The 26,700-nt window shown below is 44.4% G+C and overlaps 2 protein-coding genes and 2 long non-coding RNA genes across 11 annotated transcripts; 2 read left to right on the top strand and 2 right to left on the bottom strand.

Moving 5' to 3' along the window:
* Nucleotides 1–1,211: 1,211 nt before the first annotated feature.
* LOC106591500 (ubiquitin carboxyl-terminal hydrolase 37) lies at nt 1,212–7,824 on the bottom strand. 4 transcript variants are annotated; one of them, XM_045720395.1, is made up of 15 exons: nt 7,530–7,824; nt 7,336–7,421; nt 7,194–7,236; nt 6,897–7,016; nt 6,581–6,712; nt 3,991–4,129; nt 3,727–3,863; nt 3,458–3,551; nt 3,285–3,364; nt 2,864–3,001; nt 2,687–2,760; nt 2,459–2,526; nt 2,224–2,293; nt 2,013–2,151; nt 1,212–1,797 (listed from the first exon to the last, which is right to left on the bottom strand). In XM_045720395.1, the coding sequence occupies exons 1-15, from the start codon at nt 7,754–7,756 to the stop codon at nt 1,761–1,763; spliced, it is 1,584 nt and encodes a 527-aa protein (XP_045576351.1). In that variant the 5' UTR covers nt 7,757–7,824; the 3' UTR covers nt 1,212–1,760. The 4 variants fall into 4 exon arrangements, 3 of the variants coding, with proteins under 3 accessions (XP_045576351.1, XP_045576350.1, XP_045576352.1); XM_045720394.1 differs by having other exon boundaries at nt 2,013–2,293; XR_006770206.1 differs by lacking the exon at nt 2,459–2,526 and having other exon boundaries at nt 1,214–1,797.
* Nucleotides 7,825–14,645: 6,821 nt separating this feature from the next.
* On the top strand, nt 14,646–15,122 carry LOC123743436 (uncharacterized). The gene is made up of 2 exons (XR_006770222.1): nt 14,646–14,680; nt 14,800–15,122. It is a non-coding gene; the product is annotated as an uncharacterized lncRNA (long non-coding RNA).
* Nucleotides 15,123–16,841: 1,719 nt separating this feature from the next.
* LOC106591501 (ubiquitin carboxyl-terminal hydrolase 37) lies at nt 16,842–23,731 on the bottom strand. 4 transcript variants are annotated; one of them, XM_045720405.1, is made up of 15 exons: nt 23,439–23,730; nt 23,245–23,330; nt 23,103–23,145; nt 22,806–22,925; nt 22,490–22,621; nt 19,316–19,454; nt 19,052–19,188; nt 18,783–18,876; nt 18,609–18,688; nt 18,193–18,330; nt 18,016–18,089; nt 17,788–17,855; nt 17,536–17,605; nt 17,325–17,463; nt 16,842–17,108 (listed from the first exon to the last, which is right to left on the bottom strand). In XM_045720405.1, the coding sequence occupies exons 2-15, from the start codon at nt 23,321–23,323 to the stop codon at nt 17,072–17,074; spliced, it is 1,350 nt and encodes a 449-aa protein (XP_045576361.1). In that variant the 5' UTR covers nt 23,324–23,330; nt 23,439–23,730; the 3' UTR covers nt 16,842–17,071. The 4 variants fall into 4 exon arrangements, 3 of the variants coding, with proteins under 3 accessions (XP_045576361.1, XP_045576360.1, XP_045576362.1); XR_006770209.1 differs by lacking the exon at nt 17,788–17,855 and having other exon boundaries at nt 23,439–23,728; XM_045720404.1 differs by having other exon boundaries at nt 17,325–17,605; nt 23,439–23,731.
* Nucleotides 23,732–25,006: 1,275 nt separating this feature from the next.
* Nucleotides 25,007–26,064, top strand: LOC106595935 (uncharacterized). Of its 2 annotated transcripts, none has more exons than XR_006770219.1 (3): nt 25,007–25,101; nt 25,484–25,623; nt 25,743–26,064. It is a non-coding gene; the product is annotated as an uncharacterized lncRNA (long non-coding RNA). The 2 variants fall into 2 exon arrangements; XR_006770218.1 differs by having other exon boundaries at nt 25,035–25,145.
* Nucleotides 26,065–26,700: the final 636 nt, after the last annotated feature.

Below are 26,700 nucleotides of genomic sequence, written 5' to 3'. Positions count from 1 at the left end.
ACATTTTGTTACGTTACAGCCTTATTCAAAAAGGATAAAAGAATTACAAATCCTCATCAATCTACACACAATACCCCATAATGACAAAGTGAAGACAGGTTTTTAGACATTCTAGCAAATTTATACAAAATAAAAAACAGAAATACTTGTACATGATTGTACATGATTTGGAAAGGCACACCTGTCTATATAAGGTCCCGCAGTTGACAGTGCATGTCAGAACAAAAACCAAGCCATGAGGTCGAAGGAATTGTCCTCCATCATTCCTAAATGGAAGAAGTTTGGAACCTCAGACTCCTAGAGCTGGCTGCCTGGCCAAACTGAGCAATCAGGTGAGAAAGGCCTTGGTCAGGGAGGTGAACAAGAACCTGATGGTCACTCTGACAGAGCTCCAGAGTTCCTCTGTGGAGATTGGAGAACCCTCCAGAAGGACAACCATCTCTGCAGCACTCCACCAATCAGGTCTTTCTGGTAGAGTGGCCAGACGGAAGCCACTTCTCAGCAAAAGGCATATGACAGCACGCTTGGAGTTTGCCAAAAGCCACCTAAAGACTCTCAGACCATGAGAAACAAGATTGAACTCCTTGGCCTGAATGCCAAGCGTCACATCTGGAGGAAACCTGGCACCATTTCTATGGTGAAGTATGGTGGTGGCAGCATCGTGCTGTGGGGATGTTTTTCAGCAGCAGGGACTGGGAGACTAGTCAGAATCGAGGGAAAGATGAACGGCACAAAGTACAGAGAGATGCTTGTTGAAAACCAACTCCAGAGCGTTCAGGATCTCAGACTGGGGCGAAGGGGGTCAACTTCCAACAAGACAACGACCATAAGCACACAGCCAAGACAACGCAGGGGTGGCTCTGAGTGGCCCAGCCAGAGCCCAGACTTTAACCTGATTGAACATCTCTGGAGACCTGAAAATAGCTGTGCAGCGATTCTCCCCATCCAACCTGACAGAGCTTGAGAGGATCTGCAGAGAAGAATGGGAGAAACTCCCCAAATACAGGTGTGCTAAGCTTGTAGCGTCATACCCAAGAACACTCGAGGGTGTAATCGCTGCCAAAGGTGCTTCAACAAAGTACTGAGTAAAGGGTCTGAATACTTATGTAAATGTGATAGTTAAGCTTTTTGTTTTCTTTATACATTTGCAAAAAATTCTAAAAACCTGTTTTTGCTGTCATTATGGGGTAGATTGATGAGAAGAAGAACAACAATTTAATCCATTTTAGAATAAGGCTGTAACTTAACAAAATGTGGAAAAAGTCAAGGGGTCTGAATACTTTCTGAATGCACTGTAGGTGCAGTTATTAACTACCATGTACAGTAAAGGAAAATGAATTGCACTAGGTAGGTGAGATGTTTTATATTTATATAAACAGTGGATAGCCTACAGTGGTGTAGGCTGTTTCTTCTGGTGGTCTAGGGCAGCCTGATGGTGGTCTAGGGCAGCTTGATGGTGGTCTAGGGCAGCTTGATGGTGGTCTAGGGCAGCTTGATGGTGGTCTAGGGCAGCTTGATGGTGGTCTAGGGCAGCTTGATGGTGGTCTAGGGCAGCTTGATGGTGGTCTAAGGCAGCTTGATGGTGGTCTAGGGCAGCTTGATGGTGGTCTAGGGCAGCTTGATGGTGGTCTAGGGCAGCTTGATGGTGGTCTAGGGCATCCTAATTCGATGAATCTGATGTTTCTTGGTGTGCGGTAGGTGCTACTCCAGGTGGTCCCTGAGCGCTGTGCCCCTAACGATGGGTTCTCCTGGTGCTTCTCCTAGTAGTGAGGGGCCTGGTCTCCTTCACCTGCTCCACTACAATGAGAAATGACAGGGAGATCTTACATGTACATACAATGTCTGGAAAATAACACATACAGAGGGATTACAGGTTAAAGGGATAACTCTTAATGCGTGGTCAATTAATCATCTTTCTAGCTTTGGTGAACACTTTTTTTTTCTTGATGACTCATTGTCGTGATTGACTCCATTTGTGGCATTCTTCTCAAATGTGTGGGCTAGAGCCTTACCTGCAGACATAGAACAGGATGTAGGCAGTCTGTGCCGTTGCCCTCAGCACAGTGGCCTCATCTGTCCTCAAGACATGTGCGTCATCCAGGCAGAGCCACCCACTGCCACGGCTGTCCAAAACATCACTGATGTAGTGGCCTAGGGAACAAGGGAAACAGAATAGAGTGTACATTAAGCTTTCAGAATTGTGTGTGCGTGCGTGCATTTTACCTGTACACATGTTGTCTCCCAGATGTGAGATCACACTTGACAATTTGTAGATATTGTCTGGCTGGTGTCTCTGTAAGGAAACACATTTAATAATAGGATTGTTATTTTGTCTACAGGATAGGGGTGCCTTCTATAACTGCCTTATCTTGATCCGCCCACTATCTCAACTGGATGGAATTATCTCTCTCTCTATTTCTCTCTCTCTCTCTCTCTCTATTTCTCTCTCTCTCCTCACCACAGCGGCTGCCTGCTGCTCTTTCTCACTAACAGCTGGTTTCTCTAGCTGGTCAGAGGAATTTGAAGCTGGTGGGGGTATATCAAATATAGTGTAAATGCAAACCAGAAAGTGAAGTGGAAACCTATCAACAAATATACTCTTAACTTCAGCTTCTGACTTGCTTTCCTCAATAGTCCTGTTTCATGAGAGGGTGTTCTGCATAATGTCAGTAACACAATGTCCTACCTGGTCTATCAAGGGTGCCTTTCGGGGAGTTTGCAGGTGTGTTGTCCATGTTGTTTTTCCCCATGGAGCTTGCCCTGTGTAAATTGATGGCATTGAAAAGAAATATCTAGTGTGTGAAAATCATGGTGTGTGTTGGCTACCCAATGTGCAATGTCCCCAAACAGAGTCTAAACCAACCTGGCTCCATGCTGGACAGGGGCTGTCGCCCCACATACGGCTGGGAGGGTCAGTTCTGCAGGGATGGATATGGGATCATCCACCTTCTCTGGCTCCCAGTTGCCTGCAGTAAACCGCTTGATATGAAGCATTAGGACCCTGCTCAGAGACAGGCATTCACACACACAGACAGACGGACAGAGGCAGGCATTCACATAAACAGACGACCAGGCAGGCATTCACATAAACAGACGACCAGGCAGGCATTCACATAAACAGACGACCAGGCAGGCATTCACAAACAGACGACCAGGCAGGCATTCACATACACAGACGACCAGGCAGGCATTCACACAGACAAAGGCATCAGTCTTGTACTCAAATCAATAACCCAGTTTGGTGAGTTAGATCAGGACTGTCAATTGTAATCTGAGGGACTCACCGGGGCAGCGTGAGGAAGTGCCTAGTCACAGATGCCATGCTGCCTGAGCACACCCTGCATGCACACTCTAATGCAGATGGCTAGGTCACAAAGCATAGCAATACAATTATGAACATGACATTAATGATAGTGTTCCTTGACATACTAACTCTTGGTTGAAGCTAAGTGCTGACCTTAAAGTAGAGGTCCAGGCTGTGTGTCAGGTCTTGGCTCAGGTTCAGTGACAGGTGATTGTAATCCTCCTGACCATACACTATAACTCCACAGCTTCAGAGGTACGGAGAGAAATGCATCAGCTCTCCAACACAAACCTTTTGATCCCTCTACACACTAACTATCTTAATGCTTTACCTCTGTATCCTGCATGTTATGCTGACATTAAACCTCCTCACAAATGTGATGAAGACATCAAGGTACACCATATACAAATGACAGCTGTTACCTGGTGCAGGTACGGAAAGTCTTCAGCTTGAATTCTAACTGCTTCACGGGGCAGGTGTATGGCTCTGGGGAGCCCTTTAATGCCATACCCTCCTCCTTCAGCTGAAAGAGGAGGAGCAACACACATTCATGGGCATCCTAAGAGAAGAATGGGAAAGAAACAGAAAATACATCAACAACTACAACTGAAACAGAGCTAAGGAAAAAGATTGTCACGTGTCCCAGGTTTATTGTTAAGTGAGTCTTTTAGCATATAATATCTTACCTGTTCACCGTCGTCCTCATAGTCCTCATTGACAACGGAGAGACAGCGCTTGACTGTTTGAAGGATTTTCATCTTTTCCTTTTTCTTAGCATTGACAGTGCCTCCAGAAAGCCTTGCCTGATGTAACTCGGCAAAGCAGCTGTGGAGGGAGACAAAGAGCATGCATTCAGGTTTCACTCTCTCACTTTGGCCACAGATTAACTCTGTGCTTCTACTTTAGCCTCTGATCAAATATGATTCAACTGATTCCTGATTGTGACAGGAAATCATCTCTGGTGTTAATCAGTAGCTGAGTTGGGTGTGGTTTTATCTTAAAAATCATATGAGGCACTAAGAGTGTACAAAAGACAGTATGTATACATACATACATACATACATACAGTACACTGAACAAAAATATAAATGCAACATGTGAAGTGTTGGTCCCATGTTTCATGAGCTGAAATAAAAGATCCCAGAAATGTTCCATATGTACAAAAAGCTTATTTCTCTCAAATTCTGTGCACAAATTTGTTAACCTCTATGGGCTATGTCCCACCCCTGATACACCCTATCAACAACAGGTGAAATATCAAGAGCGCCAAATTTGAAAACAATTAAATGTCATAATTCAAATTTCTCAAACATACAACTATCTTACACCCTTTGAAAGATAAACATCTCCTTAATCTAACCACGTTGTCCGATTCCAAAAAGGCTTTACGGCGAAAGCATAAAGTTAGATTATGTTAGGAGAGTACATTGACAATAGCTGTGTGTAATGTTTTGTCAATTCAAAGACAGGCGTCACCAAAAGCAGAAAACCAGCTAAAATTATGCACTAACCTTTGACAATCTCCATCAGATGACACTCCTAGGACATTATGTTAGACAATACATGCATTTTTTGTTCTATCAAGTTCATATTTATATCCAAAAACAGCGTTTTACTATGGCGTTGATGTTGAGGAAATCGTTTCCCTCCAATAACCGCCAGTCAATCAGCACAACAAATTAAATAATTACTATTCGAAAACATTGGTAAAATATTATATTGTCATTCAAAGAATTATAGATTTACATCTCTTGAACGCAACCGGATTGCCAGATTTAAAAATAACCTTACTGGGAAATCACACTTTGCAATAATCTGAGCACTGCGCCCAGAGAAATACGCTTTGCGATACAAACTAACCGCCATGTTGGAGAGATCTAAAATCGAAAATACTATGTAAATAATTCATTACCTTTGATTCTCTTCATCAGATGTCACTTCCAGGAATCCCATAGGAAGTGCTCAAAGATTAATAAGCCCCTGTGTGTTTCAATGGCATAGGCTTAAAGGTAATTCAACACATCAGGTATCCACTTCCTGTCAGAATTTGTCTCAGGGTTTTGACTGCCATATGAGTTCTGTTATACTTACAGACACCATTCAAACAGTTTTAGAAAATTCGGAGTGTTTTCTATCCAAACCTGAACAATAATATGCATATTCTAGCTTCTGAGTTGGTGTAGGAGGCAGTTAAAAATGGGCACATATTTTTTTCAAAATTCTCAATACTGCCCCCTAGCCCCAATTAACATCCCTGTTAGTGAGCATTTATCCTTTGCCAAGATAATCCATCCACCTGACAGGTGGTATATCAATAAGCTGATTAAACAGCATGATCATCACACAGGTACACAGGTAAACCTTGTGCTGAGGACAATAAAAGGCCACTCTAAAATGTGCAGTTTTGTTACACAACACAGTACCACAGATGTCACAGGTTTTGAGGGAGTGTGCAATTGGCATGCTGACAGCAGGAATGTCCACCAGAGCTGTTGCCAGAGAATTGAATGTTAATTTCTATACCATAAGCCATCTCCAACATTGTTTTAGAGAATTTGGCAGTACATCCAACCGGCCTCCCAACCGCAGACCACGTGTAACCACACAAGCCCAGGACCTCCACATCCAGCTTCTTCACCGGCGGCATCGTCTGAGGGGGTGCTGAGGAGTATTTCTGTCTGTAATAAAGCCCTTTTGTGGGGGAAATCTCATTCTGATCGGCTGGGCCTAACTCCCCAGTGGTTGGGCCTACGCCCTCCCAGCCCCACCCATGGCTGTGCCCTTGCTCAGTCGTGAAATCCATAGATTATGGCCTAATGAACTTATTTCAATAGACTAATTTCCTTATATGAATTGTAACTGAGTAAAATCTTTGAAATTGTTGCATGTTACATTTATATATTTGTTTAGGATAGATAGATAGATAGATAGATAGATAGATAGATAGATACATACATCATACATACATACATACATACATACATACATACATACATACTGTACATACATACCACAGGAGGTTGATGGCACCTTAATTGGTAATGGCTGGAGCGGAATCAGTGGAATGCTATCAAATACATCAAACATATGGTTTCTATGTGTTTGATGCCATTCCATTTGCTCCATTACAGACATCATTACGAGCCATCGTCCCCTCAGCAGCCTCCACTGACACATACATTGAGGCGGGACTTGTGTACTGTAACTATAAGCGTCTAGATGGGTGGGTCAGTGTGTGTACAGGTGGGACAGGAGAGTGAAAGCGAGGCTGTATACCATAGCAGTTTAGAGGAGGGGGAGAAACTCCAGGTGTCCTGTTGTCTCAGGATGTCTCTGCAAAATGCTGGCAGCCCCAGCAGGCACTGCAGAGCAGAGTTCATGAAGCAGGTGTTGCCAATATTAGGCAACCTGTGGGAAAGAAGCCATCAGTTACACACTAATATCTGAACAGTGGACCAAAGGTAAACTAATGAATGGATTTGTAAGGCATGAACGCAAGATAACTCTGAATACCACACAGAATTATTTAAAACAAAAAGCAGAGCTCAGAGATAAGAGTAGGTGTGTGTGTGTAGATGTGTGTGTGTTTTACCCGAGGAGCTTGGTGTTGTCTTCGCCCTCGCCTGTGCAGCTCTGCTCCCCCAGCTGGGTGCTACTCTTGCTGAACAGGTTTGGGAGGCGAGCCATGGCTTCCCGAGGTCTGACCAATGGCCTGGAGGAAGAGAGACTGGTTAGAGGCCTCAGTAGCAGTAGCTCGACACCAATCGGTCTGTTTGAACACTGTTTTAATGTACAAGCATACAGATATTCCTTACCATGTCATGGTGTGAGTGACCACTCTTATGTAGAGTCGAGTGAGATGAAGGTGGCTATTGTCTACAGTACTTACCTCTCCAAGGAGACAGAGGAATCCCTCAGGTCAATGGAGGCCTCTGCAGAGAGAGACCGAGAGACGGACAGCGGTAAGAAAGAAGCTTTGTCAAAGATGAATTGAGAAAAATAGCACCAACAAATGGCACCCGTTTACAGACCTGCGATGCCAGCAAATCGGGGTACCATTCTCTTTGTCTGTGGAACAAATGCCCCCACCTCTTTGACCTCAGAGCTCCTAAGATCTCTGTAAAGACACACAGACATATGCATTAGGTTAGCTATATTATATTGGCTTTTTCATTTCAATTCAATGGTGTTGGTTGGCATGAAATTTGATATCAGGCTGCAGTACCTGGCAGTCTCACTGTCTTTGTTGGTCTCTCCATGGTGGTCCACGGGGTTTGGAGAGGAGGACTGGGGGGCAGGGGAGGAGACGTGGGTTGTGGAGGAAGGGCAGGCAGGACTGGGGGGAGTGGCAGAGGAGGATGGCTGAGTTGAGACAGCCAGGGAAACAGAGGAAGCACTAAAAGGGGAGGAGGTCTGTGATCCTTCCTCTGAAGAAGAAGAGACAGATGACATGTGGAGAGAGGAGAGGGAAGAGAGGCTGAAGAACTTGGAGAGAGTGGAAGGGGATCTGGCAGGGGATCCAGGGGTGAGGGGGATGCAGCGCCGATTGGTGTTCGGCCAGACAAGGGGTCGAGGGGTGTCAGAGATGTTGTAGACGGTTTCAAATGGAAAGAAGAGACAAAGGAAGAATCAAGTTGGTGGTGATCCTTTACGTTCTTCTTCTCCCGGTTTTTCCAAACTGACGCAGTTACCATGCTGGCATCCAATGACGTCAGTTTGGGTGGGATTGGGAACGGCGATGGACAGCGGCTCCCAATCCCGAGGCGAACTCTGCACTTCTTTTTCTGTTTGGAGAAACATTATATAGCTAATATAGTACATAACAAATCAAATAAAAAGATCTTACTTGCTTCACAACAGACCTTGTTATATTTGAACTAGCAGCAAAGGTCACACCCAAACCACATGATCTGACCATAAAATAAAGAACTTGTCGCCCATTGTAACCATAGTTATACCCTCTGTCCCAAATCCTGCCATATGGGACACATAAATAGACAATGAAACAACTAGGAATAGCAGAAAAGAATAGAATATACTCTAAATTGTAACAGAATTAGATCAATTCTAGCCCAGACTAAACATATACCTTTTAACAGCAACACAAACATCCCATTTCAGTGTATTTGTAGACTATGCCTTATTTTGCAGAACATCAAAATATGTTGCCTATTTAACATTGTGATGTCATAACCAAATTATGATGCGCTTGACTACGCGTTACCAGCGTAAATAGCCAACAAATCACACAAACCAAAATGTTGAAAAATAATTTACAAAATGAATTGATCGTGTATTCAGAGTTGTTCCTATTTCATAAAATATACAAAATAACTAGGTTCTTGCCAATAAACCTGTTTTTTTATTGAGAAAACATTTGTCTTCTCTTTCTCCCATGCTCCCTGGGTCACTGACGCATGATTGTATGGGATATAGTAAGAGGCTAGGAAATTCGAAGTACTGTCTATCAGAATCAAAATAACTTTTATTGCCCAAGTGGCCTACATTCACACATTCACAGAATTTGACTCGGTGAATTGGTGCTGCCAGCTGTTTTGTTTTGTACACTTTGTACAAAATAATAAAACGCAGAACTACAGGATGTTTCTTAACATAACTCTTTATTAACTAGCTACAACTACCTGTTAGCCTATCTCCAACCCCGATCAACTGCCCATGACCTAACCGTCTGGGTGGTCTTAACCAATCACCGCACAGTATGATACGGCGGTAAAATGCATCCAATTATAATTCAGTATGTATTCACATATGAATATTACATCCCCCTTCTTTTAAACAAAATACAAATGTTTTACATATTCTAAGCTTTTCTTTTGGATACATGCTCTGTAGTTTGAACTCAAGGTAAGTAACCATTTATATTGCATAATACGCCAACTGAATCAACATAGACTCTGAAACAATGATCCAACTTTTCAAACAAGGGATTCTCAGCAACTCAGCTTTCACTGTAGAAATGACATCTTAACATTTCAAACAAATACAATACCAAAGCATGTCAAGTGAACTTTCAATAACAAGTTTACAGTCTGGAACGCTTTTAGGGCAGCGATCCGCCTACACCCTTTGACATTTCACAGGTCGAGGACAGCTCTGGGCTTGACCTCTCTTCCTGACCTTGTGCGATATGATGTTGAGCATGCTTCTGTGTCAGTCAACAGCTCTTGTGGTGTTGCAGGTAAGTGTGGTGTATGTTGTGCTGTGTGTGTGTTTAGTCCATCACGTTCTCTTTCAGGGGAACAGTTCATCTCATCAGTGTGTTGTTCTTTTGTGTTCAGTAAGTGACGACGATTGCGGCGGTACACTGCTCCTTCTGCTGTGCGGACGTGATATGAACGTTCAGTGTCAGCTGGCTGGATGACGACTGCTGGTTTCCAGAGGCCATGCTCCTGGATTCTAACTGACTCTCCGTCGATCAGTGGTGGCAGTGGTCTAGCTGACCTGTCGAAGTATCGCTTTTGTTGTTGTTGTCTCTGTGCACGTTTTTCATGCATTTCCTTGTAGCTGACAACCTCAGGTTGCAGCTGCTGGTTGGTGCTGGGAAGGGTTGAGCGAAGTCTGCGGCTCATCAACAGCTGGGCTGGTGATTTGAAGTTGTCAACTGGAGTGTTGCGGTATTCAAGGAGACTGAGGTAGGGGTCTCTCTTGTCTGCTTTTGCTTTGTCCATGAGTGATTTAGCAATCTGCACAGATTTTTCAGCAAGGCCATTACTTTGAGGGTAATGTGGGCTTGTGGTGACATGTGTTAACTCCCATGCTTTTGTGAAGGATTCAAACTCATTTGATTTGTAACAGGGCCCATTGTCAGATATTAAAGTCTCTACAATGCCATGCCTGGCAAAGGCTGCTTTCAGCTTGTGTATCACAGCTGCAGATGTGGTGCTGTGAAGCTTGTCGAGTTCGAAGTATCTGCTGTAGTAGTCCACTGTTACGATGTAGTCCTCGTTGTTCCAGGTGAACAGATCGGTTGCCACAACCTGCCAGGGTCGGTCTGGGATACAGTGAGGTAACATTGGCTCTTTGGTGTTTGAGGGGCGTCTTTCAAGACAGATGGTGCATCTACCAACAATGTCCTCTATTTGTTTGCACATTCCAGGCCAAAACAAAATGTCCCGTGCTCTCTGTTTGCACTTTTCCATGCCCATGTGTCCAGCATGGATCTTTGTCAAAATCTCTTCTCTGAGACTGGTAGGAATAATGATTTTCTCTCCTTTGAAAATGATTCCGTTGATCTGTGATAGTTCATCACGATGGTTCCAGAATTCTGAGACGCTCTGAGGGCATTTTCTCCTCTCCTCAGGCCATCCATCCTGTATGACTTTCCTCAGCTGTGTGAGTTGTGAGTCCTTGTCTGTTTCTGCTTGGATCTCCTTCAGTTTTGTGTCACTAACTGGTAAGTTGCTGTACACAGTGTGCACTTGCATGTCCATGCCCTCACTGAGGCTGCTGTCCTTGTAGGTAAGAAACTTCCTGGAGAGTGTGTCTGCGACAGGGATGTCTTTGCCTGGACGGTGAGTGATTGTGAAGTCGTATTTTTGTAGTTGAAGGATCATTCTCTGTAGCCTTGGCGGGGCTGCAGCTAGTGGTTTCCTCATGATTGACTCAAGGGGCTTGTGGTCGGATTCCACAATGACTTGTCGTCCATATACGTACTGATGGAAACGTTTACATCCGAACAGAATGGCATAGAGCTCCTTTTCGATTTGAGCGTAGTTGATTTCACAGTCTGTGAGAGATTTGGAAGCGTAGCCGATGGGCTTTCCTTCTTGCAGTAGCACTGCACCTAGTCCATACTTCGACGCGTCCACTTGGAGTCTGAGCTCTTTGTTGGGGTCGTAGTAGGCAAGGATTGGTCCTGGTTCTCTCGTGATCAAGTCTTTCACATTCTGGAAAGCAATGTCGTGTTGCTTGTCCCAAAGAAACTCACTGGACTGCTTTAGCAGTTGACGCAGGGGTGCATTAGCATTGGAGAGGCTGGGTGCGAACTTGGCTAAGTAGTTGACCATGCCAAGCACTGTTTCCAGCTCTGCACGGTTCTTTGGTGGCTCCATTTCTTTTATGGCTGAGATCTTCTGTGGATCTGGCTTGATTCCATTCGCTGTGAGAAGATGTCCGAAGTAGCTGACCTCTGTAGCGCTGACTGTGCTCTTCTCGGGGTTGAGCCGGACTCCTCTCTCGCGGGACCTTTGCAGCATCGCGCGGAGGTTTCGGTCGTGCTCCTCTTTGGTTCGACCATAAACAAGGATGTCGTCCACAATTGCCACAACTCCGTCGAGGCCTTCATATACTTCGTCAATCTTTCGCTGAAACTCGTCTTGGGCTGAGATAATCCCAAAAGGCAGGCGACAGAACCTGTAGCGTCCAAACGGTGTGTTGAATGTTGTGAGCTTAGATGACTCTTCTGTGAGCTTGATAGCCCAGTAGCCTGATCTAGCGTCCATGACACTGAAGTAGTGTGCTCCCGCTAGCTTGTGCGTGATACCATCTAGCGTCGGTAAAGGGTAATGGGGCCGTTTGATAGCCTTGTTCAAGTCTCTTGGGTCGAGGCATACTCGGAGCTTGCCTGTGCGTGGTTTCTCCACCACCACTAACGCGTTTACCCAGTCAGTCGGTTCTGTAACCTTGGTGACTATGTCAGATTGCTCCATGCTCTCCAACTCTTTCTTCAGACGGGCACGGAGAGCAAGGGGAATCTTTCTCGGTGGGTAGACCACAGGGGTTGCGTCTGGGTCAAGGTGAATGGTACATTCTCCTGGGAATAATCCTATTCCTGTAAAGACATCAGCAAACTCCTCCAGTACATTTTCTGTCTCTACTGGTGCTGTTACTGATAAAACTAGCTTGATGAGGTCCATGTCTAAACATGCTTTAAGACCTAGCACTGCAGGTGCTCTAGTGTCAACAACGTAAAAGTCCAACATCATGTCACTTTCCTTGTATTTGCATTTGAAAGTGCAAATACCCTGTAGCTCAGTTGGTAGAGCATGGTGTTTGCAACACCAGGGTTGTGGGTTCGATTCCCACGGGGGGCCAGCACAGAAAAAAAAATCTATGAAATGTATGCATTCACTGCTGTAAGTCGCTCTGGATAAGAGCGTCTGATAAATGACTAAAATGTCAAATGTAAATGTGCCTTTTACTGGGAGCTGTTCACCACCATAACCATTCAGTCTGCGCATGGTGGGCTCTAGCTCGCACTCAGATGTCAAGCTGCGGTACTTATTCAGAGGAATAATGTTTACTTGTGCACCAGTGTCTAGTTTGAACTTTAGCTTTGTGCCTTGTGTTCCTATCTCAATGTCAGCAAAGGCTTGCTCTGTCTCTGATATGTGACTTTTCTGTGTCACTGAATCAATAAACAGTTCATCATCATTTGACTCTTTGATTGACATTTCATCTTCACTCACTGTGTGTACTGTTTTTCCACGGTAAGCTCTGCACACTTTTGCAAAGTGATTCCATTTACCACATTTAGTACACTGTTTGCCTTTAGCTGGGCAATTTCCTTGTTCGCCATGCACTTTGTATCCACAATATCCACATGTTTTGGGGCGTTTTGAGTCTGTGTCGCTCTGTTTTGGAGTTATGTCTCTCTCCGTTCTGAAACGCTCTCTCTGGGCACCGGAGGTGTGCTTTGATGTCTGCCTGACTGCGTGCACTGCTTGTTCACGTGATGCGCTCGTGCTGCGGCGCGAAATGGTTTTCATCTGAGCCTGTGCTAGCTCGTGAGATCTGGCTATGTCGATAGCTTTGTCCAGCGTTAGCTCAGACCCAACATTCAAAAGTTTCTCTCTCACTCGCGGTGAGTGTATTCCAAATACAATACGGTCCCTGACCATCTCATCCTTGTTTGCATAATCACAGTCTTTCACAAGCAGACGCAGCTCAGTCACAAACTGTTCAAAAGACTCGCTAGCTCCCTGTACTTTCTCATGGAATTTGTACCTAGCGAAAATTGTATTAGTCTTCGGCACAACATATGCTTCAAAACGATCGTAGTATGTTTTCAGTACCTTTGATTCAGCCTCGGTAAGTGTCCATGTGTTGTAAATATCTCTCCCTTTTTCACCGATCCAGAGGAGCAGGTAGCTACATTTTTCCTCTTCTCCTCTTTCCTTCAGGGGACCCGTGAACATTAGCTCCACATGCTGTTTGTACTTACGCCATGCATCGGGTAAGTTTGTAGACTCCCAGTCCATTCGAGGTGAAGGAACTCCAGAAAAATCCATCTTTTAAGACCATTTACTCTGACACCATGTTTTGTTTTGTACACTTTGTACAAAATAATAAAACGCAGAACTACAGGATGTTTCTTAACATAACTCTTTATTAACTAGCTACAACTACCTGTTAGCCTATCTCCAACCACGATCAACTGCCCATGACCTAACCGTCTGGGTGGTCTTAACCAATCACCGCACAGTATGATACGGCGGTAAAATGCATCCAATTATAATTCAGTATGTATTCACATATGAATATTACACCAGCAATAGACAAATGTAAAGACACATTTACAGCCTATACAATATACAGTAAACATATTTATTAGCTTCTATCTTCTTAAAATACTTTAGAGTAATATTTTATTATGGAAAGTAAAATGCCTATTTCACTTCAGTTGACGCTGATCTGATACAGATCGAACGTGTAGCTTTGCAATGGTTGTTAGGATGGCCTTTGAAAAAGAAAAGGAGAGCCGCACTCTCTTGCTCAGACTCAATAATTGAATAACCTAATATCCAACGTTCCGACCGACAAGCTGTCTTCATCATTGTATGTTAGGAGGACCTCTGACCGTACCTCATTGAAAAGGTGCCACTCTGCCTAGTGACTGTAAACTAAACAAAAATACTAACGTTAGTACATTTGTTGTATATTTGCTAGACAGCCATATTTGCTAGACAGCCATATTTGCTAGACAGCCATTTGTTGTATATTAGCTTGACAGCCATATTACTAGCTAGCTAGCTAACTACGTTATCTATTTTAGTCTATGCAAGTCTAGTTGGACGATTAATCAGCAATATTCTAGCAGACCTTTACTAGCTAGGTCATAACGAGTGAAAATGGCTAGCTAGCTACATCATGTAAGGTAAACCGCAATGTAAAAAGTTGGGCAATTCAAACAGTCAGTGTTAGCGAGCAACTTTTTGGTTGCACTGTGTTTAACAATTAAAGCAAGGCTGAACAGCTTATTTTTGGTTTCAACAGGTGAAGGTACTGAAGGAGAAGATAACTTCCCAGTGTCTGGACAGAAGCTCATATATGCTGGCAAAATCCTGCAAGATGACACACCTATTAAAGACTACAAAATTGACGAGAAGAACTTTCGTTGTAGTTATGGTATCGAAGGTACATTTCCCTAATCCATTTTACTTGGACTCATAATGAGCTGCACCCACCTGTTTTGGGTCACATGATTGTCTGCATAGATGACAGTAATAGCCTGTTTATATCTCCTCTGGAACTAGGCAAAGTCTGCCACAGCTGCTTCAACACCTTCCTCAGAGGCACCCAAGGCCCCTGTCCAGGACTCTGGGTCGTCTGCGGGCCCGGCCCCTGCAGCCATCCCTATCCCCCCAGAGGAGCCCACACCTCCAGTCGCAGAGCCCCCAGCTCTGATGTCCTCTTAGTCTTTCCCACAGTAGTTGTGGGTCAAGACTGTCTTCCAAACTGATCTGTGATGTATGGTCTGTTACATTGCCATTCATTGTTCCATTACTTTATTGTATTTGTGGTTACATTCAAATCCTGAGGGAGTGCGTAGATAGACTGTGCACAGACACACAATATTGTTTTAATATTATTAACTTTTTCCACTTTTTACTCAACATGAATGAATGATAGAGATTGCCTCTTATACAGTGCATTCGGAACGTATTCACACCCATTGACTTTTTCCACATTTTGTTACGTTACAGCCTTATTCAAAAAGGATAAAAGAATTACAAATCCTCATCAATCTACACACAATACCCCATAATGACAAAGTGAAGACAGGTTTTTAGACATTCTAGCAAATTTATACAAAATAAAAAACAGAAATACTTGTACATGATTGTACATGATTTGGAAAGGCACACCTGTCTATATAAGGTCCCGCAGTTGACAGTGCATGTCAGAACAAAAACCAAGCCATGAGGTCGAAGGAATTGTCCTCCATCATTCCTAAATGGAAGAAGTTTGGAACCTCAGACTCCTAGAGCTGGCTGCCTGGCCAAACTGAGCAATCAGGTGAGAAAGGCCTTGGTCAGGGAGGTGAACAAGAACCTGATGGTCACTCTGACAGAGCTCCAGAGTTCCTCTGTGGAGATTGGAGAACCCTCCAGAAGGACAACCATCTCTGCAGCACTCCACCAATCAGGTCTTTCTGGTAGAGTGGCCAGACGGAAGCCACTTCTCAGCAAAAGGCATATGACAGCACGCTTGGAGTTTGCCAAAAGCCACCTAAAGACTCTCAGACCATGAGAAACAAGATTGAACTCCTTGGCCTGAATGCCAAGCGTCACATCTGGAGGAAACCTGGCACCATTTCTACGGTGAAGTATGGTGGTGGCAGCATCGTGCTGTGGGGATGTTTTTCAGCAGCAGGGACTGGGAGACTAGTCAGAATCGAGGGAAAGATGAACGGCACAAAGTACAGAGAGATGCTTGTTGAAAACCAACTCCAGAGCGTTCAGGATCTCAGACTGGGGCGAAGGGAGTCAACTTCCAACAAGACAACGACCATAAGCACACAGCCAAGACAACGCAGGGGTGGCTTGGGGACAAGTCTCTGAGTGGCCCAGCCAGAGCCCAGACTTTAACCTGATTGAACATCTCTGGAGACCTGAAAATAGCTGTGCAGCGATTCTCCCCATCCAACCTGACAGAGCTTGAGAGGATCTGCAGAGAAGAATGGGAGAAACTCCCCAAATACAGGTGTGCTAAGCTTGTAGCGTCATACCCAAGAAGACTCGAGGGTGTAATCGCTGCCAAAGGTGCTTCAACAAAGTACTGAGTAAAGGGTCTGAATACTTATGTAAATGTGATAGTTAAGCTTTTTGTTTTCTTTATACATTTGCAAAAAATTCTAAAAACCTGTTTTTGCTGTCATTATGGGGTAGATTGATGAGAAGAAGAACAACAATTTAATCCATTTTAGAATAAGGCTGTAACTTAACAAAATGTGGAAAAAGTCAAGGGGTCTGAATACTTTCTGAATGCACTGTAGGTGCAGTTATTAACTACCATGTACAGTAAAGGAAAATGAATTGCACTAGGTAGGTGAGATGTTTTATATTTATATAAACAGTGGATAGCTGTTTCTTCTGGTGGTCTAGGGCAGGTTGATGGTGGTCTAGGGCAGCTTGATGGTGGTCTAGGGCAGCTTGATGGTGGTCTAGGGCAGCTTGATGGTGGTCTAGGGCAGCTTGATGGTGGTCTAGGGCAGCTTGATGGTGGTCTAGGGCAGCTTGGTGGTGGTCTAGGGCAGCTTGGTGGTGGTCTAGGGCAGCTTGGTGGTGGTCTAGGGCAGCTTGGTGGTGGTCTAGGGCAGCTTGGTGGTGGTCTAGGGCAGCTTGGTGGTGGTCTAGGGCAGCTTGATGGTGGTCTAGGGCAGCTTGATGGTGGTCTAGGGCAGCTTGATGGTGGTCTAGGGCATCCTAATTCGATGAATCTGATGTTTCTTGGTGTGCGGTAGGTGCTACTCCAGGTGGTCCCTGAGCGCTGTGCCCCTAACGATGGGTTCTCCTGGTGCTTCTCCTAGTAGTGAGGGGCCTGGTCTCCTTCACCTGCTCCACTACAATGAGAAATGACAGGGAGATCTTACATGTACATACAATGTCTGGAAAATAACACATACAGAGGGATTACAGGTTAAAGGGATAACTCTTAATGCGTGGTCAATTAATCATCTTTCTAGCTTTGGTGAACACTTTTTTTTTTCTTGATGACTCATTGTCGTGATTGACTCCATTTGTGTCATTCTTCTCAAATGTGTGGGCTAGAGCCTTACCTGCAGACATAGAACAGGATGTAGGCAGTCTGTGCCGTTGCCCTCAGCACAGTGGCCTCATCTGTCCTCAAGACATGTGCGTCATCCAGGCAGAGCCACCCACTGCCACGGCTGTCCAAAACATCACTGATGTAGTGGCCTAGGGAACAAGGGAAACAGAATAGAGTGTACATTAAGCTTTCAGAATTGTGTGTGCGTGCGTGCATTTTACCTGTACACATGTTGTCTCCCAGATGTGAGATCACACTTGACAATTTGTAGATATTGTCTGGCTGGTGTCTCTGTAAGGAAACACATTTAATAATAGGATTGTTATTTTGTCTACAGGATAGGGGTGCCTTCTATAACTGCCTTATCTTGATCCGCCCACTATCTCAACTGGATGGAATTATGTTATCTATTTCTCTATCTCTCTCTCTCTATTTCTCTCTCTCTCTATTTCTCTATTTCTCTCTCTCCTCACCACAGCGGCTGCCTGCTGCTCTTTCTCACTGTCAGCTGGTTTCTCTAGCTGGTCAGAGGAATTTGAAGCTGGTGGGGGTATATCAAATATAGTGTAAATGCAAACCAGAAAGTGAAGTGGAAACCTATCAACAAATATACTCTTAACTTCAGCTTCTGACTTGCTTTCCTCAATAGTCCTGTTTCATGAGAGGGTGTTCTGCATGATGTCAGTAACACAATGTCCTACCTGGTCTATCAAGGGTGCCTTTCGGGGAGTTTGCAGGTGTGTTGTCCATGTTGTTTTTCCCCATGGAGCTTGCCCTGTGTAAATTGATGGCATTGAAAAGAAATATCTAGTGTGTGAAAATCATGGTGTGTGTTGGCTACCCAATGTGCAATGTCCCCAAACAGAGTCTAAACCAACCTGGCTCCATGCTGGACAGGGGCTGTCGCCCCACATACGGCTGGGAGGGTCAGTTCTGCAGGGATGGATATGGGATCATCCACCTTCTCTGGCTCCCAGTTGCCTGCAGTAAACCGCTTGATATGAAGCATTAGGACCCTGCTCAGAGACAGGCATTCACACACACAGACAGACGGACAGAGGCAGGCTCACAAAACAGACGCAGGCAGGCATTCACATAAACAGACGACCAGGCAGGCATTCACATAAACAGACGACCAGGCAGGCATTCACAAACAGACGACCAGGCAGGCATTCACATACACAGACGACCAGGCAGGCATTCACACAGACAAAGGCATCAGTCTTGTACTCAAATCAATAACCCAGTTTGGTGAGTTAGATCAGGACTGTCAATTGTAATCTGAGGGACTCACCGGGGCAGCGTGAGGAAGTGCCTAGTCACAGATGCCATGCTGCCTGAGCACACCCTGCATGCACACTCTAATGCAGATGGCTAGGTCACAAAGCATAGCAATACAATTATGAACATGACATTAATGATAGTGTTCCTTGACATACTCAACTCTTGGTTGAAGCTAAGTGCTGACCTTAAAGTAGAGGTCCAGGCTGTGTGTCAGGTCTTGGCTCAGGTTCAGTGACAGGTGATTGTAATCCTCCTGACCATACACTATAACTCCACAGCTTCAGAGGTACGGAGAGAAATGCATCAGCTCTCCAACACAAACCTTTTGATCCCTCTACACACTAACTATCTTAATGCTTTACCTCTGTATCCTGCATGTTATGCTGACATTAAACCTCCTCACAAATGTGATGAAGACATCAAGGTACACCATATACAAATGACAGCTGTTACCTGGTGCAGGTACGGAAAGTCTTCAGCTTGAATTCTAACTGCTTCACGGGGCAGGTGTATGGCTCTGGGGAGCCCTTTAATGCCATACCCTCCTCCTTCAGCTGAAAGAGGAGGAGCAACACACATTCATGGGCATCCTAAGAGAAGAATGGGAAAGAAACAGAAAATACATCAACAACTACAACTGAAACAGAGCTAAGGAAAAAGATTGTCACGTGTCCCAGGTTTATTGTTAAGTGAGTCTTTTAGCATATAATATCTTACCTGTTCACCGTCGTCCTCATAGTCCTCATTGACAACGGAGAGACAGCGCTTGACTGTTTGAAGGATTTTCATCTTTTCCTTTTTCTTAGCATTGACAGTGCCTCCAGAAAGCCTTGCCTGATGTAACTCGGCAAAGCAGCTGTGGAGGGAGACAAAGAGCATGCATTCAGGTTTCACTCTCTCACTTTGGCCACAGATTAACTCTGTGCTTCTACTTTAGCCTCTGATCAAATATGATTCAACTGATTCCTGATTGTGACAGGAAATCATCTCTGGTGTTAATCAGTAGCTGAGTTGGGTGTGGTTTTATCTTAAAAATCATATGAGGCACTAAGAGTGTACAAAAGACAGTATGTATACATACATACATACATACAGTACACTGAACAAAAATATAAATGCAACATGTGAAGTGTTGGTCCCATGTTTCATGAGCTGAAATAAAAGATCCCAGAAATGTTCCATATGTACAAAAAGCTTATTTCTCTCAAATTCTGTGCACAAATTTGTTAACATCCCTGTTAGTGAGCATTTATCCTTTGCCAAGATAATCCATCCACCTGACAGGTGGTATATCAAGAAGCTGATTAAACAGCATGATCATCACACAGGTACACAGGTAAACCTTGTGCTGAGGACAATAAAAGGCCACTCTAAAATGTGCAGTTTTGTTACACAACACAGTACCACAGATGTCACAGGTTTTGAGGGAGTGTGCAATTGGCATGCTGACAGCAGGAATGTCCACCAGAGCTGTTGCCAGAGAATTGAATGTTAATTTCTATACCATAAGCCATCTCCAACATTGTTTTAGAGAATTTGGCAGTACGTCCAACCGGCCTCCCAACCGCAGACCACGTGTAACCACACAAGCCCAGGACCTCCACATCCAGCTTCTTCACCGGCGGCATCGTCTGAGGGGGTGCTGAGGAGTATTTCTGTCTGTAATAAAGCCCTTTTGTGGGGGAAATCTCATTCTGATCGGCTGGGCCTAACTCCCCAGTGGTTGGGCCTACGCCCTCCCAGCCCCACCCATGGCTGTGCCCTTGCTCAGTCGTGAAATCCATACATTATGGCCTAATGAATTTATTTCAATAGACTCATTTCCTTATATGAATTGTAACAGAGTAAAATCTTTCAAATTGTTGCATGTTGCATTTATATACACTGCTCAAAAAAATAAAGGGAACACTAAAATAACACATCCTAGATCTGAATGAATTAAATAATCTTATTAATACTTTTTTCTTTACATAGTTGAATGTGCTGACAACAAAATCACACAAAAATAATCAATGGAAATCCAATTTATCAACCCATGGAGGTCTGGATTATGAGTCACACTCAAAATTAAAGTGGAAAACCACACTACAGGCTGATCCAACTTTGATGTAATATCCTTAAAACAAGTCAAAATGAGGCTCAGTAGTGTGTGTGGCCTCCATGTGCCTGTATGACCTCCCTACAAGGCCTGGGCATGCTCCTGATGAGGTGGCGGATGGTCTCCTGAGGGATGTCCTCCCAGACCTGGACTAAAGCATCCGCCAACTCCTGGACAGTCTGTGGTGCAACGTGGCATTGGTGGATAGAGCGAGACATGATGTCCCAGATGTGCTCAATTGGATTCAGGTCTGGGGAACGGGCGGGCCAGTCCATAGCATCAATGCCTTCCTCTTGCAGGAACTGCTGACACACTCCAGCCACATGAGGTCTAGCATTGTCTTGCATTAGGAGGAACCCAGGGCCAACCGCACCAGCATATGGTCTCACAAGGGGTCTGATGATCTCATCTCGGTACCTAATGGCAGTCAGGCTACCTCTGGCGAGCACATGGAGGGCTGTGCGGCCCCCCAAAGAAATGCCACCCCACACCATGACTGACCCACCGCCAAACCGGTCATTCTGGAGGATGTTGCAGGCAGCAGAACGTTCTCCACGGCGTCTCCAGACTCTGTCACGTCTGTCACATGTGCTCAGTGTGAACCTGCTTTCATCTGTGAAGAGCACAGGGCGCCAGTGGTGAATTTGCCAATCTTGGTGTTCTCTGGCAAATGCCAAACAACCTGCACGGTGTTGGGCTGTAAGCACAACCCCCACCTGTGGACGTCGGGCCCTCATACCACCCTCATGGAGTCTGTTTCTGACCGTTTTGAGCTGACACATGCACATTTGTGGCCTCCTGGAGGTAATTTTGCTGGGCTCTGGCAGTGCTCCTCCTGCTCCTCCTTGCACAAAGGCGGAGGTAGCGGTCCTGCTGCTGGGTTGTTGCCCTCCTACGGCCTCCTCCATGTCTCCTGATGTACTGGCCTGTCTCCTGGTAGCGCCTCCATGCTCTGGACACTACGCTGACAGACACAGCAAACCTTCTTGCCACAGCTCGCATTGATGTGCCATCCTGGATGAGCTGCACTACCTGAGCCACTTGTGTGGGTTGTAGACTCCGTCTCATGCTACCACTAGAGTGAAAGCACCGCCAGCATTCAAAAGTGACCAAAACATCAGCCAGGAAGCATAGGAACTGAGAAGTGGTCTGTGGTTACCACCTGCAGAACCACTCCTTTATTGGGGGTGTCTTGCTAATTGCCTATAATTTCCACCTGTTGTCTATTCCATTTGCACAACAGCATGTGAAATTTTTGTCAATCAGTGTTGCTTCCTAAGTGGACAGTTTGATTTCACAGAAGTGTGATTGACTTGGAGTTACATTGTGTTGTTTAAGTGTTCCCTTTATTTTTTGGAGCAGTATATTTGTTTAGTATAATATTATATATTTGATAGATAGATAGATAGATAGATAATAGATAGATAGATAGATAGATAGATAGATAGATAGATAGATAGATAGATAGATAGCAACATATACATACATACATACATACATACATACTGTACATACTGTACATACATACCACAGGAGGTTGATGGCACCTTAATTGGTAATGGCTGGAGCGGAATCAGTGGAATGCTATCAAATACATCAAACATATGGTTTCTATGTGTTTGATGCCATTCCATTTGCTCCATTACAGACATCATTACGAGCCGTCGTCCCCTCAGCAGCCTCCACTGACACATACATTGAGGCGGGACTTGTGTACTGTAACTATAAGCGTCTAGATGGGTGGGTCAGTGTGTGTACAGGTGCGACAGGAGAGTGAAAGCGAGGCTGTATACCATAGCAGTTTAGAGGAGGGGGAGGAACTCCAGGTGTCCTGCTGTTTCAGGATGTCTCTGCAAAATGCTGGCAGCCCCAGCAGGCACTGCAGAGCAGAGTTCATGAAGCAGGTGTTGCCAATATTAGGCAACCTGTGGGAAAGAAGCCATCAGTTACACACTAATATCTGAACAGTGGACCAAAGGTAAACTAATGAATGGATTTGTAAGGCATAAACGCAAGATAACTCTGAATACCACACAGAATTATTTAAAACAAAAAGCAGAGCTCAGAGATAAGAGTAGGTGTGTGTGTGTAGATGTGTGTGTGTTTTACCCGAGGAGCTTGGTGTTGTCTTCGCCCTCGCCTGTGCAGCTCTGCTCCCCCAGCTGGGTGCTACTCTTGCTGAACAGGTTTGGGAGGCGAGCCATGGCTTCCCGAGGCCTGACCAATGGCCTGGAGGAAGAGAGACTGGTTAGAGGCCTCAGTAGCAGTAGCTCGACACCAATCGGTCTGTTTGAACACTGTTTTAATGTACAAGCATACAGATATTCCTTACCATGTCATGGTGTGAGTGACCACTCTTATGTAGAGTCGAGTGAGATGAAGGTGGCTATTGTCTACAGTACTTACCTCTCCAAGGAGACAGAGGAATCCCTCAGGTCAATGGAGGCCTCTGCAGAGAGAGACCGAGAGACGGACAGCGGTAAGAAAGAAGCTTTGTCAAAGATGAATTGAGAAAAATAGCACCAACAAATGGCACCCGTTTACAGACCTGCGATGCCAGCAAATCGGGGTACCATTCTCTTTGTCTGTGGAACAAATGCCCCCACCTCTTTGACCTCAGAGCTCATAAGATCTCTGTAAAGACACACAGACATATGCATTAGGTTAGCTATATTATATTGGCTTTTTCATTTCAATTCAATGGTGTTGGTTGGCATGAAATTTGATGTCAGGCTGCAGTACCTGGCAGTCTCACTGTCTTTGTTGGTCTCTCCATGGTGGTCCACGGGGTTTGGAGAGGAGGACTGGGGGCAGGGGAGGAGACGTGGGTTGTGGAGGAAGGGCAGGCAGGACTGGGGGGAGTGGCAGAGGAGGATGACTGAGTTGAGACAGCCAGGGAAACAGAGGAAGCACTAAAAGGGGAGGAGGTCTGTGATCCTTCCTCCTCCTCTGAAGAAGAAGAGACAGATGACATGTGGAGAGAGGAGAGGGAAGAGAGGCTGAAGAACTTGGAGAGAGTGGAAGGGGATCTGGCAGGGGATCCAGGGGTGAGGGGGGATGCAGCGCCGATTGGTGTTCGGCCAGACAAGGGGTCGAGGGGTGTCAGAGATGTTGTAGACGGTTTCAAATGGAAAGAAGAGACAAAGGAAGAATCAAGTTGGTGGTGATCCTTTACGTTCTTCTTCTCCCGGTTTTTCCAAACTGACGCAGTTACCATGCTGGCATCCAATGACGTCAGTTTGGGTGGGATTGGGAACGGCGATGGACAGCGGCTCCCAATCCCGAGGCGAACTCTGCACTTCTTTTTCTGTTTGGAGAAACATTATATAGCTAATATAGTACATAACAAATCAAATAAAAAGATCTTACTTGCTTCACAACAGACCTTGTTATATTTGAACTAGCAGCAAAGGTCACACCCAAACCACATGATCTGACCATAAAATAAAGAACTTGTCGCCCATTGTAACCATAGTTATACCCTCTGTCCCAAATCCTGCCATATGGGACACATAAATAGACAATGAAACAACTAGGAATAGCTGAAAAGAATAGAATATACTCTAAATTGTAACAGAATTAGATCAATTCTAGCCCAGACTAAACATATACCTTTTTACAGCAACACAAACATCCCATTTCAGTGTATTTGTAGACTATGCCTTATTTTGCAGAACATCAAAATATGTTGCCTATTTAACATTGTGATGTCATAACCAAATTATGATGCGCTTGACTACGCGTTACCAGCGTAAATAGCCAACAAATCACACAAACCAAAATGTTGAAAAATAATTTACAAAATGAATTGATCGTGTATTCAGAGTTGTTCCTATTTCATAAAATATACAAAATAACTAGGTTCTTGCCAATAAACCTGTTTTTTTATTGAGAAAACATTTGTCTTCTCTTTCTCCCATGCTCCCTGGGTCACTGACGCATGATTGTATGGGATATAGTAAGAGGCTAGGAAATTCGAAGTACTGTCTATCAGAATCAAAATAACTTTTATTGCCCAAGTGGCCTACATTCACACATTCACAGAATTTGACTCGGTGAATTGGTGCTGCCAGCAATAGACAAATGTAAAGACACATTTACAGCCTATACAATATACAGTAAACATAAAACATATTTATTAGCTTCTATCTTCTTAAAATACTTTAGAGTAATATTTTATTATGGAAAGTAAAATGCCTATTTCACTTCAGTTGACGCTGATCTGATACAGATCGAACGTGTAGCTTTGCAATGGTTGTTAGGATGACCTTTGAAAAAGAAAAGGAGAGCCGCACTCTCTTGCTCAGACTCAATAATTGAATAACCTAATATCCAACGTTCCGACCGACAAGCTGTCTTCATCATTGTATGTTAGGAGGACCTCTGACCGTACCTCATTGAAAAGGTGCCACTCTGCCTAGTGACTGTAAACTAAACAAAAATACTAACGTTAGTACATTTGTTGTATATTTGCTAGATAGCCATATTTGCTAGACAGCCATTTGTTGTATATTAGCTTGACAGCCATATTACTAGCTAGCTAGCTAACTACGTTATCTATTTTAGTCTATGCAAGTCTAGTTGGACGATTAATCAGCAATATTCTAGCAGACCTTTACTAGCTAGGTCATAACGAGTGAAAATGGCTAGCTAGCTACATCATGTAAGGTAAACCGCAATGTAAAAAGTTGGGCAATTCAAACAGTCAGTGTTAGCGAGCAACTTTTTGGTTGCACTGTGTTTAACAATTAAAGCAAGACTGAACAGCTTATTTTTGGTTTCAACAGGTGAAGGTACTGAAGGAGAAGATAACTTCCCAGTGTCTGGACAGAAGCTCATATATGCTGGCAAAATCCTGCAAGATGACACACCTATTAAAGACTACAAAATTGACGAGAAGAACTTCGTTGTAGTTATGGTATCGAAGGTACATTTCCCTAATCCATTTTACTTGGACTCATAATGAGCTGCACCCACCTGTTTTGGGTCACATGATTGTCTGCATAGATGACAGTAATAGCCTGTTTATATCTCCTCTGGAACTAGGCAAAGTCTGCCACAGCTGCTTCAACACCTTCCTCAGAGGCACCCAAGGCCCCTGTCCAGGACTCTGGGTCGTCTGCGGGCCGGCCCCTGCAGCCATCCCTATCCCCCCAGAGGAGCCCACACCTCCAGTCGCAGAGCCCCCAGCTCTGATGTCCTCTTAGTCTTTCCCACAGTAGTTGTGGGTCAAGACTGTCTTCCAAACTGATCTGTGATGTATGGTCTGTTACATTGCCATTCATTGTTCCATTACTTTATTGTATTTGTGGTTACATTCAAATCCTGAGGGAGTGCGTAGATAGACTGTGCACAGACACACAATATTGTTTTAATATTATTAACTTTTTCCACTTTTTACTCAACATGAATGAATGATAGAGATTGCCTCTTATACAGTGCATTCGGAACGTATTCACACCCATTGACTTTTTCCACATTTTGTTACGTTACAGCCTTATTCAAAAAGGATTTAAAAAAATTACAAATCCTCATCAATCTACACACAATACCCCATAATGACAAAGTGAAGACAGGTTTTTAGACATTCTAGCAAATTTATACAAAATAAAAAACAGAAATACTTGTACATGATTGTACATGATTTGGAAAGGCACACCTGTCTATATAAGGTCCCGCAGTTGACAGTGCATGTCAGAACAAAAACCAAGCCATGAGGTCGAAGGAATTGTCCTCCATCATTCCTAAATGGAAGAAGTTTGGAACCTCAGACTCCTAGAGCTGGCTGCCTGGCCAAACTGAGCAATCAGGTGAGAAAGGCCTTGGTCAGGGAGGTGAACAAGAACCTGATGGTCACTCTGACAGAGCTCCAGAGTTCCTCTGTGGAGATTGGAGAACCCTCCAGAAGGACAACCATCTCTGCAGCACTCCACCAATCAGGTCTTTCTGGTAGAGTGGCCAGACGGAAGCCACTTCTCAGCAAAAGGCATATAACAGCACCCTT

Source organism: Salmo salar, chromosome ssa06 (genome assembly GCF_905237065.1).
Source record: "Salmo salar chromosome ssa06, Ssal_v3.1, whole genome shotgun sequence".
Lineage (NCBI taxonomy): Eukaryota > Metazoa > Chordata > Actinopteri > Salmoniformes > Salmonidae > Salmo > Salmo salar.
Note: the sequence above shows the minus strand (reverse complement) of the source record. Positions and strands in the feature narration are given on the sequence as shown.

Excerpts from the sequence above, each read along its gene's own strand:
- LOC106591500 (XM_045720394.1), bottom strand. The coding sequence starts at position 7,756 with ATGTCATCTGTCTCTTCTTCTTCAGAGGAAGGATCACAGACCTCCTCC. Across the intron at positions 4,130-6,580 it reads CCCTCCTCTAAACTGCTATG|CTGCTTTGCCGAGTTACATC; the intron begins GTATACAGCCTC and ends CTCCCTCCACAG. Across the intron at positions 2,294-2,458 it reads AGCAGCAGGCAGCCGCTGTG|AGACACCAGCCAGACAATAT; the intron begins GTGAGGAGAGAG and ends GTTTCCTTACAG.
- LOC106591501 (XM_045720404.1), bottom strand. The coding sequence starts at position 23,323 with ATGAGCTCTGAGGTCAAAGAGGTGGGGGCATTTGTTCCACAGACAAAG. Across the intron at positions 18,090-18,192 it reads CCTGTCCAGCATGGAGCCAG|GGCAAGCTCCATGGGGAAAA; the intron begins GTTGGTTTAGAC and ends CAATTTACACAG. Across the intron at positions 17,606-17,787 it reads AGCAGCAGGCAGCCGCTGTG|AGACACCAGCCAGACAATAT; the intron begins GTGAGGAGAGAG and ends GTTTCCTTACAG.